The sequence below is a fragment of the Hypanus sabinus genome, chromosome 1 (genome assembly GCF_030144855.1).
Source record: "Hypanus sabinus isolate sHypSab1 chromosome 1, sHypSab1.hap1, whole genome shotgun sequence".
Classification (NCBI taxonomy): Eukaryota; Metazoa; Chordata; class Chondrichthyes; order Myliobatiformes; family Dasyatidae; genus Hypanus; species Hypanus sabinus.
In genome coordinates, this window is record NC_082706.1 from 130131851 (window position 1) to 130152664 (window position 20814).

Here is a 20814-nt window from a genome sequence, read left to right on the forward strand (position 1 = left end):
CATTTTGATTTAAGTTTAACATGAAATTTCAAATAAAACCATATTTATGTGCTTAATGAGATCAATGATTGCAATTGATCCATTATGAAATCTCCTACTCGGACTGCATATCTTCCATGATCTCCATCAGCATCATCACAAGGCTCTACTCTATTCACTTTATACTTATGATTGTGTGACTAAGGCCATATTCAAGTTTGCTGATGTCTCCACTGTCGTAGATCAAATTAATAGTGGACAAGTCAGCATATAGGAAAGAGATTGAAAACCTGGATGAATTGTGCCATAGCAACAACCTCTTGCTCAATATTAGCAAGAGCAAGGAGCTTTTATTGACCTCAGGAGGAGGAGGGCAGAGGTCCATGATCCTATCCTCGGAGGATCAGAGACGGAGATGGTCAGCACCTTTAAATTTCTCTGCGATATTATTTTGGAGGACTTGTCCTGGGCCCAGCACATAAGCGCCTCTACTTCCTTAGGAGTTTGCAAAGATTTGGCATGACAGCCAAACCGTTGACAAACTTAAATAGATGTGTGGTGGAGAGTATATTGACTGGCTGTATTACAGCCTGATGTGGAAACACCAAGGCCATTGAATGGGAAACCCTACAAAAAGCAGTGAGTTCGGCCCAGTCCATCATGGGTAAAGCCTTCTTCACCATTGAGCACATCTACATGAAATATTGTTGCAGGAAAGCGGGAATCCCCACCACGCAGGACAAGCTCTGTTTTTTCTACTGCCATCAAGAAGGTTTAGGAGCGTCAGGACACGCATCACCAGGTCCAGGAACAGTTATTACCCCTCAACCACCAGGCTCTTGAACCAAAGGGGATAATTTCATTCGACTTCACTTACCCCATCGTTGAAATGTTCCTACAACCTATGGATTTATTTTCAAGAATTCTTCATCTCATGTTATCAATATTTATTTATTATTATAATTAATTATTTTTGTGTTCACACACTGGTTGAACACCCAAATTGATATGATCTTTCTTTGTTTCTATTATTGTTATTATTCTATTAAGGATTTATTGAGTATGCCCACATATTCAGGGTTGTATATGGTGATGCATGCGTACATGTACACACATACATACTCTCTTTGATAATAAATTTACTTTGAGTTTGCTAAGTTTAGATGCAATTTTCCTCTGCATAGAGCCAAATAAGCCCTGGAATAATGCTCAGTTTGTTGTTCAGGTCTGGCAGACAGCGCTGAGAACATTGAATCCAAATCCTACGGCTATTTGCTCTCTGTGGCTCAATTATGCTCTGGTGGCAGCACTCCGGTCCAAAGTCAGTCGCCACAACAGTCCATCTTCAGCTCACTTTCTCACACGATTGATTAGCAGTTCTTTGACTCGAAGAACCAACCAGTGCATTGTGGTGAGTGATCTTTTTGTCTCTCGTTTATATAAGCACCATCCTGTTATTTGTGAATTTTCTTTTCTTATTGTTCATGTTTATTTTCAAAAGGCTAATTAAAGTTAACGCTGATCATTTATGATAAGTTACTGGCAATTTTTTTCTGTATGGGCAATCCCATTTTTTTTGGAGGGAGGCAATGTTGCCTTCCTAGAAAATAGTTCTTATTGTAATTTTCTGAAATTGTAATATGTGTCTTCTGTGCATGTGTTAAGAAATTTGAATTGAAAAGATCGTTTGTTTATTTTTCACATATAAATTTTGTAAGAGTGCATTTGTATTCTATATCTCAGATTATTTTCTAGTGGTCATTTGTGAATTCAGCAAGGGTGAATTTCCATTATCCAAACTTCTGTAACGGAGTCAGCGCTGGGAAGCGCATTCACCTGTACAGTTATTCAACTGACTTGACATGATTTTCAAAAGCAATGGAGATTTTCAGAAAAAGCTGTACAAAATAGTTTTCCTTTATTTACGTGACAGCTTTCCAAAAAGTCAATTGAGTTGATGTTCTGTTGTCTATTTGAGTGGGATTGTGGTATTAAAGAAAAGACCTTTATTAGTGTTATACATTTTCATCCCTTTCACGACATCTCAATGGGTTTATGATCCAGTGAAATATGTTTGTGGCATGATTATTGTTGTAATGTGGTCAATTTTTGTATAACAAGATCCCCAAAAAAGCATTTTAGTGCAAAAATTAGAATTGATACAGTTGAGCTGACAGATTAGATGACAGTGACAAGAACTTACTGGAAAAGTATGGAGATGGTATTTCACTTCTGACTTCATAAAAATTACTTTCAATATTTGCCTGAAATCTATTGGCGGTATCTTGAAAAGAATACCACAAAATGATATTTAATGGAATCAAGGATATGGAATAGGTGGAGGGAAAATGATTCTGAAGTGGTAGGTCACCTATGATTTTACTAAATGGTAAAGAGTCATAGGGTGGAATGACCTGCTGTTCAGTATGTTCTTGAGGAATATATGCTGATTTTTAATACTGAAAGGTAAATAGTTTTGTTTTTGTAGCAATGACAATTCAACAACTAAAATTCAGTGCTGCCAGTGGCAAGATAAAAAAGCTAAAATTGCCAGGAAAATCAACTGTATCTAAAAATCATGTCGAAGGAACTAATGTGCTTTTTCATACAGAATAATAATACTGTTGAAGCAGATGATAGTATCTGTAGTTTTGGTGTGCTCTGGGATATGTAAAATACAACCGCTATTAATTATTTTCCTCGTAAGCTTATTAAGTATTTGTTAGGGGTTTGCATACATGACATAATATTATCTGATATTTGCTTGCATTTCATTACTAAAACTTAAAATTAATGTTACTAGAGTCTTGAGTCATTGTTTTGCAAGTCAAATGCTTTCAATTGAAATATTTTTTTTCTCAACATTATATACCTGGGGCAAAGCCTATTTGCTAAATTGTATATCAGAGAATTAGCTGATGTTATAAAGAGGACAAACATGATGGAGTCTCGTAGGTTGAATATTAATACTTGGCCCAAACATTAAAGAAAAGTGAGTCTGTTAAAACGCTTTTAAGATTTGTGCAACGGGAAGAAAACAGAAAAACAATCCGATTAAATGACTTGTATGAACTTTTTTTCGACCATTGAACAACTTCTCTGATGTATGCAACTTTTAATTTGTGGTTAAAAACAGAAATAGAAGCAGTAGTAGGCTCTTCAGCACCATCTGACTACTACAGCATTCTGTCATTTCAAAGCTGATCTTCTGCATTTTCCCGCATTGAACCCTAAAAATATATCAATTTCTGTCTTAATTTGGATATGATAATGTGTCACATTGTTTTTCAAAAGGCTTTTAACTTATTACTATGGTTATAACTTTTATTTCAGTTGGTCTGTGAATATGCAGAGGTTTTTGCCTTAGCATGTGCACTAACGAGAGCGTTTCCTTTGTTCACTCGACGCACTGGAACGCATGACCACGAAGACAAGATGACTGTTACTGTAGAGTTTATTCTAGTGGGAGAAAATACCAAGCCACTCTGTGAATCTACACTAGAAGTAAGTAATAGTACAATGGTAGGAGATACAAAATTATGTAGTTGCTGATTTAAGATTAGCTTACTTTGTTACATGTACATCAAAACCTTAAAATATGCAGTGAAGTGCATTGTTTGCTTCAATGGCAGGCACAGTTTGAAGATGCGTTAAGGCAGCCCGCATCCACAACTTAATAACCCTAACCCATGTGTCTTTGGAATGTGCGAGGAAACTGGAGAAGCAAGGGAAAACCCATGGGGTGATGGGGAGAACATACAAACTCTATTCAGCCAGCCGCAGGAATTGAACTCCTATCACTGGCACTGTAAATTGTTGTACTAACTGCTGCTCTGCTGTGACACCCATGATGTTTGTTTTTATAGCTTCTAATTCTGTGTGGTTTGACAGTGATATCCAGGGATCTGAACTGAGCTGCAGTTGGTTGCAAAAATTGCCAGTTGTCTTTTACCATCATTGTGATGGATTACTTAAAATAACAGTTGACTGCAAAACCAAATAAGTGAGTTTTATGTTATGGTATACACAGTTTTATCAGCTGAATAAAATCATACGGACATATTTTACTAAACTATGGAGGATTGTTTGCAAATTGTGGTTTCAGAGACATTTGGAAAGTTATGGTTAGTGTTCTCTTAATACCCTTTAGCCTTTGGTAGCATACTGGAAACCTAGAGGTTTTCCTAACTTTGTTAAAGGTATTTTTAATGGCCCTTTCACATCTTCTTGTGTTTAGTTCTAGATTCTGTGACATGAGGTATCAAGAAGCTTCTTTCAACTTCCCTTGTGTTTCCTGCTATTTCAGTTTGTCTTGATCACCAGGCTTTTATACTTTCAAGATCATCATCACTATTTTAATTGCCTTTCGATGGTGACTGCAGGAATTTTCATATTACATACACAAAATCTAAAAGGGTTTCTCTTTTATTGAACATTAAAGCCTGTTTACCATAAGTTCAATTGTTTTTGTTTTCCTTTTTAACATTTAGTATATGGGATAGTAGTAACTTATGCGCAATAGGCCTTTGCTTAATGTTGCATCAAAAATATTGTTCAGATTAGTTGCTCTCCAGTGCCATAATATAAATTGCAGTGACTTTAAAGAATGTTAAGTTGCTTATTTCATTTTATTCAGAAAAGAGTAGCTTACTACATAGCTTGCAATATTGACAATCTCATTAGGGTGGAGGTACTGTTAGGTGGTCCTGATAGTTTTCCAGCACTTAACCATTATTTATTTCACAGTGTTTGTTACATGCTGCTGAAGGCATCCGATTAGCAGCTCGTATTGTGGATATGCCGTGCTGTGAGATGAATACCGATGACTTCCTTGAGGTGAGCACTTTCAGTTCTTTAGACAGCGGCATAAACTGGTTCAGCTCACTCACTCCTGTATTTCATACTTGTTATCAGCAATTACATTGGTCAGTTTATTTTTGTCAAAAGTGTATTTTTTCGGAACTGCAGTGGTAAAATAGTGCTTTATGCACTTGTAGCAAATTAAAACATAGGATTGACTTGTTAACTATTTAGCTTTCTAATAGACTGTTAGGGAATATACGGCACAGAAGGGGATGAACTCAGCCATGTTAAACAAGTTGCCAACCTGAGTTAGATCCATTTCCTTTTTTTGTAGACTAATTTATGCAAATGTGTTGTTAATGAGACCTTTTGCTATAGGGTTCATATTTATTCAGTTTCAGAAGAGCAGTGCTAGAATGATTTGCTATTTCTCATTTGTGTTCAAAGGTGCTGTAGAAAATGGAATAGTATCTTTGGGTACATGTTAGAATTTCATTGTTGGCTGATTTAGATAAGATAACTTGATATCTTAACTAGATTAATCATGGAGTTGAATTGGTCAAAAACTCCCTAAATATGTAGTCCATGTTATTGAGCTTTCTTTTAGTTGCTTTCAAATGTGTATTAATTTTATTTGATTAAAAATATTGGGAGCTAATAGTAATGCTGAGACATAGAGCAAGATCTTGCATTGATATAGTTCCTTTGAACTTGGTTTGATTCGAGAGGGTTGTGAATATCTGAAATTCTTTGACCAGTTGGGTATGAAATATATTCAAAAAAGAGTAGTTTTTTCATGTATCTGAAGGGTGTGGAGAACTGTAACTGAATGTATGAGGCCTGGAGCAGATCATTTATGATCATATTGAATGGTGAGCGGCCAGGTGACCTATTCTCCCTAGTTTCATGTGTTCTTAGGCTATTCCAAAGCACAATTAAGAACTTTTGTAATGTAGGAAGCAAGTTAGCTGTATAGTCAAACTCATCTCCACACACAGCGTTAAGATAAAAAAGATTATTGTATCATAGAATGCCTACAGCGCAGTAGGAGGCCATTTGGCCCATTGTGTGTGAAACCCCTTTTTACCAGGTGTTTCTAGAGATGTGGCTTGTTACCCCCTTGCTGACAGCTGCTGGACTCAGTGATGTGAAGACCACCTTTCTGAGACTCCATGCGTCTAGGATCTTTAGGACTTGGATCCCACCAAACCTGGGATGCTTTGTCCACCCGAACCCCAGTCTGAGTGAATACTGGTTAAATGCTACCCACTTGCAATTACCCGTCAGCAAGAAATAACAGATCATACACCACATACAATTCTGAAGGAAGTATATTTACAAATTTCAGCTTTATTGAACAGTTAGTAGGAAAAGAAAAAGAAAAAAAATTGAAAAGCATCTATTACAGTTAACCCAGTCCAAACGTGCATATAAGTTGGAGCTCATCTTGACGTTGTCTTTAACTCACATGCTGGACCCACGGTCTTTGTGAAAGCACACACCACCTTCCATTCCGAATATCGCTCAAAATTAATCTCGACAAATTGGCTCCCCCACGGGAGTTCTGGTCCTTCCTCCCAGAAGCCGTTCATCAGCACCAGGCACCTTGTGCAACAGGGATGACATCCTCAGTCATGCTCCCTCCTGTCTTCTCCCAGCTCTCGCCAAAAAGACCTCGACCCACACCAGTGTCCATCACAGAAACCTCTCCACCCAGCATTCTCTTGAACCTTCTCCCAGTTCCATCATCATGATTGGATGACACTACATTCCTAAGCCTGAACATCAAAACACCTTATTTTTAAGCTCAAACCCAAATATGCTGGAAGCAGAACAGACTGCTCTTACAGAACTGCTAAAATAAAATACCTAAGGCATAGCAATGAAAATCTGAACCAGGGTATTACCATGATGTGCATGTCTGCAGTACTGTGCAAAAGTCTTGGGCATGTGCAGTATATATAGTTAGGGTGCCTAAGCTTAGGGAGATATGATGTGGTGGCCATTACAGAGACTTGGATGGCTCAGGGACAGGAATGGTTACTTCAAGTGCTAGGCTTTAGATGTTTCAGAAAGGACAGGGAGGGATGCAAAAGAGGTGGGGGCATGGCACTGTTGATCAGAGATAGTGTCACGGCTGCAGAAAAGGTGGATGCCATGTTTGCGGAGTCTCTATGGGTAGAGGTTAGGAACAGGAAGGGGTCAATAACTTTACTGGGTGTTTTTTATAGGCCGCCTAATTGTAACAGGGATATCGAGGAGCAGATAAGAAAACAGATCCTAGAAAGGTGTAATAACTGAGTTGCTGTGATGGGAGATTTTAATTTGCCAAATATCGATTGGCATCTCCCAAGAGCCCAGGGATTTAGATGGGGTGGAGTTTGTTAGGTGTATTCAGGAAGGCTTCTTGACACAATCTGTAGATAAGCCTACAAGAGGAGAGGCAGTACTTGATCTGTTATTGGGAAATGAACCTGGTCAGGTGTCAGATCTCTCAGTGGAAGAGCACTTTGGAGATAGTGATCATAATTGTATCTCCTTTACAATAGCATTGGAGAGAGATAGGAACAGACAAGTTTTTTAAAAAAGTGTTTAATTGGAGTTAGGGGAATTATGAGGCTATCAGGCAGGAAATTGGGGGCTTAAATTGGAAACAGATGTTCTCGGAAAGTATGGAAAAAAATGTGGCAAAAATTCGGGGGTTATTTGTGTAGAGCTCTGTATAGGTACGTTCCAATGAGATGGGGAAGTTATGGTAGGGTACAGGAACCGTGGTGTACAAAGGCTGTAATAAATCTAGTCAAGAATCAAAGAAAAGCTACAAAAGGTTCAGAGAGCTAGGTAGTGTTAGAGATCTAGATTATAAGGCTACTAGGAAGGAGCTTAAGAAGGAAATTAGGAGAGCCAGAAGGGGCCATGAGAAAGCCTTGGTGGGCAGAACTAAGGAAAAGAAACTAAGAACCGAAGCACTCTACAAGTGTATGAAAAGCAAGAGGATAAGACGTTAAAGAATAGGACTTATCAAATGTGACAGTGAGAAAGTGTGTATGGAACCGTAGGAAATAGCAGAGGTACTTAATACTTCAGTATTCACTGTGGAAAAGGATCTTAGTGATTGGAGTGACAACTTGCAGCAGACTGAAAAGCTTGAGCATGTAGATATTAAGAGAGAGGATGTGCTGGAGATTTTGGAAAGTATCAAGTTGGATAAGTTGCTGGAACCAGATGAAGTGTACCCCAGGCTACTGTGGGAGGCGAGGGAGGAGAATGCTGAGCCTTTGGCGATGATCTTTGCATCATCAATGGGGACGGGAGAGGTTCCAGAGGATTGGAGGGTTGTGGATGTTGTACCTTTATTCAAGAAAGGGAGTAGAGATAGCCCAGGAAATTATAGACCAGCGAGTCTTACCTCTGTGGTTGGCAAGTTGATTGAGAAGATCCTGAGAGGCAGGATTTATGAACATTTGGAAAGGTATAATATGATTAGGAGTGGTCAGCATGGCTTTGTCAAGGGCAGGTCGTGCCTTATGAGCCTGATTGAATTTTTTTGAGGATGTGACTAAACACATTTATGAAGGTAGAGCAGTAGATGTAGTGTATATGGACTTCAGCACGGCATTTGATAAGGTACTCAATGCAAGGCTTATTGAGAAAGTAAGGAGGCATGGGATCCAAGGGAACATTGCTTTGTGGATCCAGAACTGGCTTGCCCACAGAAGGCAATGTGTGGTTGTAGACGGGTCATATTCTGCATGGAGGTCGGTCACCAGTGGAGTGCCTCAGGGATCTGTTCTGGGACCCTTACTCTTCATGATTTTTATAAATGACTTGGATGAGGAAGTGGAGGGATGGGTTAGTAAGTTTGCTGATGACACAAAGGTTGGAGGTGTTGTGGATAGTGTAGAGGACTGTCAGAGGTTACAGCGGGACTTTGTTCATCAATCGTGGAATGGAATTTAGGAGCCGAGAGGTAATGTTGCAGCTATCCAGGACCCTGGTCCGACCCGGTTTGGAGTACTGTGCTCATTTCTGGTCGCCTCACTACAGGAAGGATGTGGAAGCCATAGAAAGGATGCAGAGGAGATTTACAAGGATGTTGCCTGGATTGGGGAGCATGCCATATGAGAATAGGTTGAGTGAACTCGGCCTTTTCTCCTTGGAGCAAAGGCGGATGAGAGGTGACCTGATAGAGGTGTATCAGATGATGAGAGGCATTGATCATGTGGATAGTCAGAGGCTTTTTCCCAGGGCTGAAATGGCCAACACGAGAGGGCACAGTTTTAAGGTGCATGGAAGTAGGTACAGAGGATATATCAGGGGTAAGTTTTTTACGCAGAGAGTGGTGAGTGTGTGGAATGGGCTGCCGGCTACGGTGGTGGAGGCGGATACGATAGGGTTTTTTAAGAGACTCCAGGACAGGTATATGGAGCTCAGAAAAATATTGGGATGTGGGTAACCCTAGGTAATTTCTCAGCTAAGGACATGTTCGGCACAGCTTTGTGGCCCAAAGGCTCTGTATTGTGCTGTAGGTTTTCAATGTTTGTATGTTTCTTGAACTCAATTCTTTGACAATTAATGGCAAATATACCATATGGCTGCTTTACCATTCCATCAGTCTGTGTAAGTCACTTTCAGGGAGCTACGGACTTGAATCCTACGGTTCCTCTGCACGTCAACACTGTTAAAGGGTCTTGGCAAACAGTATATGCTTGATCTCCCAAAGTGCAGCACTTCAGATTTGGCTGGGTTAAACTCCATCTGTCATTTCTTGGCACATATCTGTAACTGATCTGTATCTTGCTGTGTCCTTTGCCAGTCTTCTACATTATCCACTACATCACCAATCTTTGTACCATCTGCAAGCTTTCTAACCTACTCATCTATGTTTTCATCCAAATCATTTATATAAATTGTGAACAGCAGAGGGTCCCAGTATGGATCCCTGCAGTGAATCACCAGTCATGGATCTCCAACCACAATAAGCCCCATACATCACTATCATCTCTATTGCGGCAAGCCAACTCTGAATCCAAATGGTCAGTTCTCTGTCGATCTCATGCATTTTAATGGATGAGCCTTCCATGATGAACCCTTTCAGGCACCTTCCTAAAATCCATGTCGAAGACATCCACAACTCTGATCCTTGAACCTTGATCACCTCTGCGAAAAAGTCATGTTAGGAAGCGATGACTTGTCCCATTCAAAGTCATAGTGACTGTTCCTAATTAGGCTATTGTTTTCCAATTGCTCATAAATCCAATCCCCGGGAATCCTCTCTAGTAACTGCCCTACCTCTAACATGAGAATCACCAGTTCCAGGATTATTCCTATTTCATTTCTTGCATTATGGAACACCATTAGCTCTTTGCCAGTCTGCTGAGACCTCACCTGCTTCACTCTTAATTTGTACCCTTTCAGCACCCTTTGTATTGATGAAGACAGACACAAAGAATCTTTTAGTACCTTATTGGTAGCCTCAGCATCCAGGTACAATTTACCATTTTTGTACTTAATAGGCCTCATTTCTCCACTTCTTTGTTGTTCAGTTTCTAGAAAATTTATGCCAATGGGTTTAAAAATATTGAGTAGCATATTAGGAAGATTTCCCTGTTATTCAAAAGTGTGTCTACCATGTTTATCTGATAGGACAGGTCTTGATTTAAACAGTAAAATGTTATCCTTGTTTGTCACATGCACATTGAAACGTTCAGTGAAAAGAATTGTTTGCGTTAATGACCAACACAGTCCAGGGATGTGCTGAGGCCAGCCCACAAAGTTGCCATTGTTGGATCCGACTGTTTGTCATTTTCTTTGCTTGTATTTTAAGTAATCATTACATGCATAAGTTTAATATGTCTCTTGTGGCTACACAAAGTATAATTCTGGAAAGCCACATATACAAAATGCTTGGAGGAACTCAGCAGGTCAGGCTGAATTGCTCCAGCATATTGTGTGTGTTGCTTTGGCTTTCCAGCATCTGCAGAATTTCTTGTTTGGAATTCTGGAAATCTCTGGAAGCTCTGCATTGAGTGAATAAGTAATTTTGTCATTGGTTAACTTTTTACTGCAGTATTGACTAAGAACTTTCTAATTGGATTGTTGTCATGATGTAGGATGGAATTTTCCTCGTCTTTATTCTTGAATTGTAGCTTTCCCTGTCACTGTCAACTCCGTTTCCTCTGTTCTATCAACTCTTAACAAAACAACCGTGAAGGAACAAGTTTTGTGCCTTGTTCCTGACTTCTAAAAGAGATTTGGATTTAAACATCAGAATCCAGCAATTTAGGTGGAGTTGGTAGGATATTCTGAAGTTAAAAATTTGTTATGCTTAAAGACAAAAAAGGGAAATTTTTAGCACACAACAAAAGGAGTAAGAACTTCCTCTTCTTCAGGTGTCTGAGGGGAAAAAAGAAGTTCAGGTTTTGAATATCAGATGGAAATCAGAACTGAGGATTGCTGCATTGCTATTTAATAGAGAAACATCAGTGGAAATTTTGGTTACAATCTATTTGGTCCTAACTATTTGGTTGCATAGTGATCTGTTTTTGGTACCTGGTGAAAATAGTGGTTGTGCAATCTGTTTTCTCGTGATCTATTTAGCTGCTGGATGAATCAATGGTTGTTGAATCAACCTATTTGCTTGTGATCTATTTGGTATTTGATTATCTATTAAAAATTTGAGAACTTGGTCAAAGTGATTAAAGTACATCAAGACAATTTCAAAGTTCTGGCAGCCAACCAGAAAAGGCCCCTTTTATTCCCACTCGCTGCCTCCTGCCTATCAGGCATTCCTCTATGTGTACTAGTATATTTCCAGTAACACCGTAGGATTTTATGTGAGGCACCTTATCCAATGCATTATGAAAATCTTAGATAAATGACATTGACTACCTCTCTTTTGTCCACCCTGCTTGTTACTACTTCAAAGAATTCTAACAAATTTGTCAGGCAAGATTTCCCTTTACAGAAGCCATGCTGACTGACTCAGTTTATCATTAATCTCCAAGTACCCTGAAACCCCATCCTTAATGATGGATTCCAACACTCTCCCAATAACTGCCTTCCTCTCTTCTGAAAGAGTGTGTGACATTTGCAATTTTCCAGTCCTCCAGGATCCAGGATCAAGTGATTCTTGAAAGATCATCAGTTTGTCTGGTCCAGACCTTTTGGTTTGCCTAGTACTTTTTCCTTTGTAATAACAATGGCACTCACTCCTACTCCCTGCCGTTCACGGACTTCTGGCATACAGCTAATATCTTCCACAGTGAAGACTGAAGTTCATCTGCCATTTCTTTGTCCCTCATTACTACCTCACCAGCATCATTTTCCAGTGGTCCAATATCAACTTTCATCTCCATTTTATTCTTTATATAACTGAATAAACTTTATTAAGAAAAAAAGGCATGTATTTGGGGGGAAAAAGGCTGCTATTGATTTAGAGATAAAGCCGTGTTGTCAATTTGATTGAACATGTAAGTGATTGAAACAGTTAGAAGTGAGTAAAGCCTTTTACTAATCGAAAGAAACATGAAACTTGTGATTAAGCTACAAAAACAGCATGATAGAGACAGTAAAAACTCTGAAGAGCAAATCTTTGCACTAATTGAACTGTGGCATCTGTTAGTCTTGCAAGACCATGGACCTGCGCCTGGAAAGTCTTGCTTCAGTCTGTTTTGGTAGAGCAGCGTCTGTTGTGGTTGTAGAGGCCCACACGGGAGTGACAGTCTCGGCTGCAGCGACTGCACCTGGTGCTGTCCTCCAAAGTTGTCTTGGTGCTGTTTTTTTCGGCGAGTGCACTTTTCTTCAGCAGCAAGCCTCAGCTTCTCTTCGCCTCTTTTTAGAACTCTGCGCAGTTTCAGCTCCCAGTGAGAGCAGTTGCTTGCAATGTCCTCCCACCTCTCAGTGGTCATATTCAGTGACCTCATGTCTCTCTTGCAGACATCTTTGAAACGCAGATGGGGCCGCCTTTGTGCTCTCTTGCCAGAAGCCAGTTCCCCGTACAGCAGGTCTTTCGGGATCCTCTCGTCTGACATGTGGTGTACCTGGCTCAGCCAGCGGAGGTGGTGTTGTTGGAGCAGGGTGAAGAGGCTTGGTATCTGGGCACGGGCCAGGACCTCATTGTTGGTGACTCGGTTAGTCCACTTGATGTCCAGGATGTGTGTCAGGCTGTGAAGGTGGAAGACGTTGAGACACCGCTCTTGTCTGGAGTAGAGGCTGCAGGTCTTGCTGCTGTAAAGTAGTGTGCTGAGGATGCAGGCCCTGTAGACTGCAACCTTGCTGTGCATCATCAACATTCTGTTCTCCCAGACTCTTTGTCAGCTTGGTGAATGTTGAGGCTGCTCGACCGATCTGTCTGTTGATCTCGGGGTCTAAGGAGAGACTGTCCGTGATGGTGGAGCCATGGTGAACTACCTCCAGCTCATAGCTGTTGATGGTAATGGTAGGGGGGTGCTCAATGCCTTGCCCAACACGTTGGTCTTCTTCAGGTTGATAGACAAGCTGAAGTCCTGACAGGCTCTTGAGAAACTGTCCATGAGGTGTTGCAGTTGCTGTTCAGAGTGTGTTGCCAGTGCCACGTTGTCTGCAAACAACATGTCCCTGATGAGTACTTCACGAGTCTTGGTTTTTGCCCTCAGCCGGGACAGACTGAACAGCCTCCCGTCTGATCTGGTGTGGAGGTAGATACCATCAAGTGATGTTCCAAAGGCATGCTTCAGCATGACTGTGAAGAAGATGCCGAACAGGATGGGAGCAAGCACACAGTCCTGCTTCACACCGCTACGGATGATGAAGGCCTCCGAAGAAGAGCCGTCAAACTGAACGATGCCCTTCATGTCTGTGTGGAATGATGGAACTATCCTGAGGAATCTCAAGGTCAACCAATTTCAGCTCACATTGAACCGTCTTCCTATATGGTGCCACCATCCGAACCCTGGAGAGTTATAGCCTACATCGGACAGTCACCGACACTATCTGAACTCAGATTATAGGATGGACATGACATGGACTCTACAATGCGATTCAAGTTAGATAAGATTGACAGCTATGTCTTGGAGCACAGTTTGCTCCAGTAAAGAACTTCCTTCTTTCCTTTCGCTGTCCATCGATTTTCGATGATGTATGGATGTCTGCAGTATGATGTATGCAGTTGCCCATGCTGCAAGTCTCCCCTCTCCATGCCATCGATGTTGTCCAAGGGAAGGGCAATAGGACCCATCGAACTTGGTACCAGTGTAGTCGCAAAGCAATGTGTGGTTAAGTGCCTTGCTCAAGGACACAACGCGCTGCCTCAGCTAAGGCTCAAACTACCGACCTTCAGATTGTTAGACCGACGCCTTAACCACTTGGCCACGCACCAGACTCAATAAAGACCACGGGAATGAGGAGACACAGGACTGAAGGTGAAACAATCATTAATGAATGTATTGACAAGCTAGTGGTAAATCCATTGACTAATGCTCTATCACTCAATCATTTGCTGAAGGACAGTAAGTACTCTGACAACCTGGTGACTCAATGAGGAACAGCTGAAAGTCTTTCAAACTTTAAAGGTGACAATTACCTGCATCAAAATCTTCATCCAGTTAAATCATTTACCCTGCATGTCAATGAGAAACACAGGAAAGTAGTTTTAATTCAAGAACATGTTCTTATTATTCTGCCAAAGGTGATGGCTCCTCAATGATTGAGAAAGGAATTCAAATGGCTGTTTCTGGAACTGAAATTCTGGCATTAGAAAATATACCTCCTGGTACCGCCAGAACAGGCAGAACTGAAAACTTCGATTGAAGCCTCGTAATTTGGCAGAAGGAAGATGAGTTAATATCTACACTGATCAAGACAAATCGAATCAATAAATGAATGGAACCATCAAATAATGATTGACTAAGTATCAGGAGGAGGCATACGGTGGTTTACAGGTTTTTATGTAACAACAGTGTAATCCCAAACAAGATAACTTGGTTTGGGAACAGAACATCCTAATCATAGTTGAGAGCCCTCAATCTCAGAGAGGCTGATACATTTTGGTGGACAGTTCAGTTAACTATTGTGTGAAATTAACCCAAGCTGGCCAGTCTGCTCCTCAACAGTTTTCTGCAACTTGGGAAGACCCAGCAGAAAGAAGACACAGCTTGATTCCTGGCGAGTAGGTCCTGATTAAGAAACTGCATAAGGAGCCACTGGGAGCTGGATGGGAAAATCGTTATCATGCTGTTAATTACCAACTCAGTGGTGAAAGTAGAAGATAAAAGTTAACTGAATACACATCAGCCAGTGCAAATGAGCTAAAGTGGAATCTGAGAAGGACAATAAGTGCTGTGTAACCTTTGTCACATTGCGTACCTTGCTGGGCTACAGTGAACAAATCACTAATCAGCCAGAAGATTTCAAGCAAGTCGACAGTTACTGAACATTAAATTTATTCTAATATTATTTGTTATATTTTTGCCAGTTTCCACACTCATAATGTGCTAGTTGAGATGACTCAAATGTATGCTTGTATAATTGATGATCAGAAATGTTACACTTCAAAGCTCCTGTCAAGTAATAAGAAATGGTCTAAGTTCGTTGAACAATATGTACTTTATGTGCGGAAAGAGTACACCTCTCTTCCACGTAATTGGTTAGGATCTTGTTAATTTAGGATATGGTTTTCCTGCCATGAGACACAAGCACACCTTGCTTTTATCTCCTGAGTCTAGAGTAAACGAAGCATTTCAGAAGGGGATTGTTTTGCAACAATTTTATTCCCTTTCTATGTTGTAAGGAGTATAAGAGATTAAACATGTTGCTGCAGCCTGAGAAAGTAAGCAATGATGCTGCTGAGGCTTCGGGAAAGATAACAACAGAAATGATTGCCTTGCATAACATGGTTCATCAAAATTGTATGGTATTAAGATCTTCTCTTAGAAGTTAAGGGGGTGGGGAAAACGTACAGTTACAGGCAAGGAGTATACTTACATATCTGATGAGTCTGAAGACCTAACTAATTTGGCTGATCATATTCATAAAAATCAGCTAAGTGCATCAATCGGATGTATGGGATTTCTTTGATTAAATTCATTAGGACTTGGAAGCAGGGGTTGCTCAATATTATTCTATTGGGAGAAGTGCGCAGATGTATTAGCTCGTAATCACGCAAGGCTGCTGAGAAGATTTAAAAAGCGCCGAATTTCTTTTAGTGGGAGATTCGATTGGGAGAAGTGCACAGACACGGTAGTTTGTCATTGCACAAGACCGCTGAGAAAGTTCTGGGATAAAAGGGAGACACTGCCTAGCGGAGTGGTTGTCGAAGAAGCGCGAGTCAGAGTGGTAGGACTTTGGCTCATTGGGGCTTCGGCGAGGACAAGCCTAGGCGAGGTATGTTAGGAAGGAAGCTGAGAAGCAGAGCATTAAGGATAGTAATCGCAGGATTGCTGCCTGTCCACGCGACAGTGAGTATAGGAGTAGAATGAGGCGGTGGATAAATGCGTGGCTGAAGGATTCGAGCAGGGGGCAGCGAATCAGATCTCTGGATCATTGGAGCCTCTTCTGGCAGGTGTAACTTGTACAAAAAGGACGGGATGCAGTTGAATCTGAGGAGGATCAACATCCTGACAGGGAGGTTTGCTAATGCTATTGGGGAGGGTTTAAATTAGATTTGCGGGGTTTGGGAACCAAAATGAAGAGGCAGAGGATGGGGCAGTTGGCATACAAGTAGAGATAGCTTGTAGGGAGTTTGTGAGGAAAGGATAGGCAGATGATAGAACAAGGACGCACTCAGCCTGTTGGTTTGAGATGTGTGTTTTAATGCAAGGAGTATCATAAACAAGTCGGATGAACTTAGAGCGTGGATCAATAACGTGGAACTATGATGTTGTGGCCATTACAGAGACTTTGATGTCTGGGCAGGAATGGCTGCTGAGTGTGCCAGGATTTGGATGTTTCAAAAAGAACAGGGAGGGAGGTGAAAGATGTGGGGGTGTAGCAGTGCTAATCAGGGATAGTGTCATAGCTGCAGAAAAGGAGGAAGTCATGGAGGGGTTATCTGCTGAGTCAGGATGGGAGGAAGTCAGAAACAAGAAGGGGACAATAACTCCACTTGGTGTTTTTTATAGACTCCCTCAGTAGTAACAGGGACATTGAAGGGCAGATTCTGGAACAGTGCAATAATAATAGGGTTGTTGTGATGGGAGATTTTAACTCTCCTAATGTTGACAGGCATCTGTTTAGAGCAAGGAGTTTAGATGGGGTGGAGTTTGTAATGTGTGTTCAGGAAGGTTTCCTGATGTAATATAAAGATAAGCCAGCTAGAGGAGAAGCTGTACTCGATCTGATGTTGGGATATGAATCTGGTCAGTTATCAGATCTCTCAGTGGGAGAGCATTCTGGATGTAGTAATCACAACTTATCTCCTTTACTATAGTGCTGGAGAGGGATAGGAACAGATAATTTGGGAAAACATTTAATTGGGGTAGGGGGAAATTTGATGCTATTAGGCAGGAACTTGGGAACATAAATTGGGAGCAGTTGTTCTCAGGGAAATGCACAGCAGAAATGTGGCAAATATTCAGGGAACATTTGCATGGTGTTCTGCATAGGCATATTCCATTGAGGCAGGGAAAAGATGATGAGGTTAAACAACAATGGTGTACAAAGGATGTGGAAAATCTCATTAAGAAGAGAAGTACAGCTTATGAAATGTTCAAGAAACCAGATACTGATATAATTCCAGAAAATATGCAAGGTTGCCAGGAAGGAGTTTAAGACTGAAGTTAGGAGAGCTTGAAGCGGCCATGAGAAGGCCTTGGTGAGCAGGATTAAGGAAAACCCCATGGCATTCTACAGTGTATGGATTTCCTGTCCATAGAACCCGATGCCAGCAACACAGCGAATGTCTTAGTCATCACAGACCACTGCGCCAGAAATGCTGAGACTTTTCCTGCCAAGGACCAGAGGGCGACTACAGTGGCAAAGGTGTTATGGGAGAAGTATTTCGTTCATTATGGCCTTCCCAGGCGGATACATAGTGACCAGGGCCAGGACTTTGAGAGCAGACTCATCCATGAGCTACTGGGCATTCTTGGAGTTGAGAAGTCGAGGACCATGCCCTGTCATCCATAGGGTGATCCCCAGCCTGAGAGGTTTAATCGGATCTTGCTAGACATGCTGGGGACCCTGGAGACCTGCAAGAAGAGCAGGTGGAGTCAACATATCAGGCATCTGGTTCATTGTTACAACTGTACACAAAATGAATCTACTAGGTACTTGCCATATTATCTGATGTTTGGGCACGAGGCGAGTTTGCCCATTGACCTTTGTTTTGGGACTGATGAGAGTGACTTACCACCAAAGCCTTATCTGAAGCATGTGTCTGATATGAGGAGAGAGCTGAAAAGGGCTTATGAATTGGCTGGGGTCGTGGCCGCCAAGCAGAATCGTGGAAATAAGAGGAGGTATGATCAGAAGGTGAGGTTCTCCCAGCTCCTGCCGGGAGACCGAGTCCTCATAAGGAATTTGGGTTTACCTGGAAAGCACAAGTTGGCTGACCACTGGGCGGCCACACCCAATGTGGTGGAGACTCACAAGTCAAATCTGCCAGTTTTCCGGGTGAAACTAGAGGAGGAAATGGGCCTGTCAAGATTCTCCATCGGAACCACCTGCTGCCCCCGGGACAAGAGGTGCAGGTAGATGCAGAGCCCAACTTGGATTCTACACCTAGTAAGAGGACTCTGCGAAAATGTGGGGCGACTGCAGGGCCCACAGCAGGAGAGGCTGGGCCAGGCCCCGCCCCTGAGAGGTATAGTGATTTGGAGGAGGATGACCTGGATGTGTGGTACATGCTGCCTTTCACTAACTCCCCATTGATTGAGGAAGGGACTCCTGGCCCTTCTCCCACTGAGTCAGGTGAAGTGGGGGGGGGGGGCTATCTGTGGACAGCCTGGGTTACAACAGGACCCTGAAGCAGAGGAAGCGGGGCCTGAACACAGGACAGGGGACTCCGAGTTGCAGGGGGCATGAGTGATAGATCAAGGGAGGATTCGCCAAGTAGACCTGAACTATCCCAGGTAGGGTCTGAGCTTGAAGAGTTAGGCGAGGGAGTACGGTCTCAGAGAATTAGGAAACCACCGGATAGGCTGGCTTATGTAGTGCCTGGGGAAGAGGGTGTGATCTCTACTGCTTTGGGGAGCTGTGCCACTGCCTTTTATACCTGGATTGGGCTTTGTGTTTTGCAGGAAGGGTTGGTGAATTATCTCAATGTTATGAGGACATGACTAAATTTGGTGGGGAGAGAATGTAATGGCTTCTGTGTAATGTTCACTGCTGAGGTAATGGTTTCTCTGTAGCAGCCATGTTTGGGTTATTGCTAGAGATAACAGGACTGTTAGCCAATCGGGGATTGTTGTTTTGTGTATCTGGAAAGATGTTATTTTCGCAGTCTTTTCTCGTGGAGAGACGAGGAGAGAAGGCACGAGTGGAGAAAGCTGGTATAACACTGGACAGAGTGGACTGGCATCTGAGAGTCTGAAGGTTGGCGACGTTCGGAGGAGATCGATGGTGAAAGGATGACTACGGAGTGAGCTCGAACTGGAACTTTGACTTGTGCCCTTTTTTCGTTTTGTTTATTTTCATTATTCACCCTATTTTCAGATTAAGGTTCATAAAGGCTATCATTTAATTGCATATGGTGTACACTCTCATATTTTGTGTTGTGGGTTTGTAACTGGGGGTACATTACACAGCATCTCCACAAACATGATTACCCAGTTTGGCGGGGCCAAAGGCTGATTCCCCTAGATGAACGCGAGCTGGTGAGACTGAGGGTTACACAAGAACAACTAGAATCGCTGTTCTAGTGGCTGTTGAGTTGTGAAATACAGGCGACGGAAATCGGAAACAAAAACAGATGGAAACAGTGTGTCAGTCAGCATCAATGGAGGGAGAAACAGTCAACATTTCAGGTCAGACCTGCAAAGAGACAAATGGCACATTGAAACTTGCAGAGAATGGCAGGAAATGGAGGAAACAAGGGGAACATCTGTCGTGGGTTGGAGATGAGATTGATTTCAGCCAGGAAAAGAAAGAAACATTAGCTTATTTGTCATGTGTACATTGGAACATACAGCAAAATGCATTGTTTGTGTCAACAACCAACAGTCTGAAGGTGTGCTGGGGGCAGATCGCAAGCATCGTTATCTTTCTGGCACCAACATAGTATGTCCACAACTCACTAACCCTAACTCGTACATCTTTGAAATGTGGGAGGAAACCGAAGCACCAAGACAAAGCCCACATGGTCACAGAGAGAATGTACAAGCTCCTGAGGGACAGTGGCAGGAATTGAACCTGTGCTGCTGTAATAGCATTACACTAACTGCTGCACTGCTGTACCTCTCCTCATGGGTCTGGGGGCTTGATCATGGAAGCTGATCTGTGGAGACAACACTGGAGATAACCTGCTGGTAGGGCATTATCAGTGGAAAGAGAAACATCGTCAATGCCCAGGATAATGCTGTCTATCACAAGAGGTAACCAACCCTGCAAACCCCTCCTCTGGAGATGCTGCCCGACCTGGTGGGTATTTGTAGCATCTGTTAGGATGGGAAAATAGCTTCTTGCCCCAGGCCGTGAGACCATTGAACTCCCTGCCACCACCCAGGCCTCATCACATATGAAGCATCAATAGCATTATACTGTTCGCTTTCTAACTTGTATCATAAATACACCTTATTTAGTGCTAATATTGAGTGTCAGTTGTATGTACTGTGCTGTGCACCTTGGTCCGGAGGAATGTTGTTACATTTGATGGTGTATGTGTGTATGGAGTGTGTGAGCTATATGTACTGTGTTGTGCACATTGGTCCGGAGGAACGTTGTTACTTTTGGCAGTGTACGTGTGTGCGGTTGAATGACAATAAACTGAATCTAATCCTGAATGTGAGATCCCCTGCCCAGAACCAGCAAATTTTGACAAAAGAACTAAATCATGCTGGGAGATGTGAAACAGGTAGGGGTGCGATGGCAGGTCACTGGCAGCTCTGCATCATCCTG

The 20814-nt window shown here is 42.0% G+C and overlaps 1 protein-coding gene across 1 annotated transcript in view; it reads left to right on the forward strand.

Moving 5' to 3' along the window:
• LOC132397565 (probable aminopeptidase NPEPL1) overlaps positions 1 to 20814 on the forward strand; it is a 50372-nt gene that overhangs the window by 2280 nt on the left and 27278 nt on the right. Inside the window, exons 2-4 of the mRNA XM_059976386.1 lie at positions 1205 to 1390; positions 3313 to 3483; positions 4726 to 4815. Coding sequence (XP_059832369.1) covers positions 1205 to 1390; positions 3313 to 3483; positions 4726 to 4815 — 447 coding nt within the window. The remainder of the gene's footprint in view (positions 1 to 1204; positions 1391 to 3312; positions 3484 to 4725; positions 4816 to 20814) is intronic.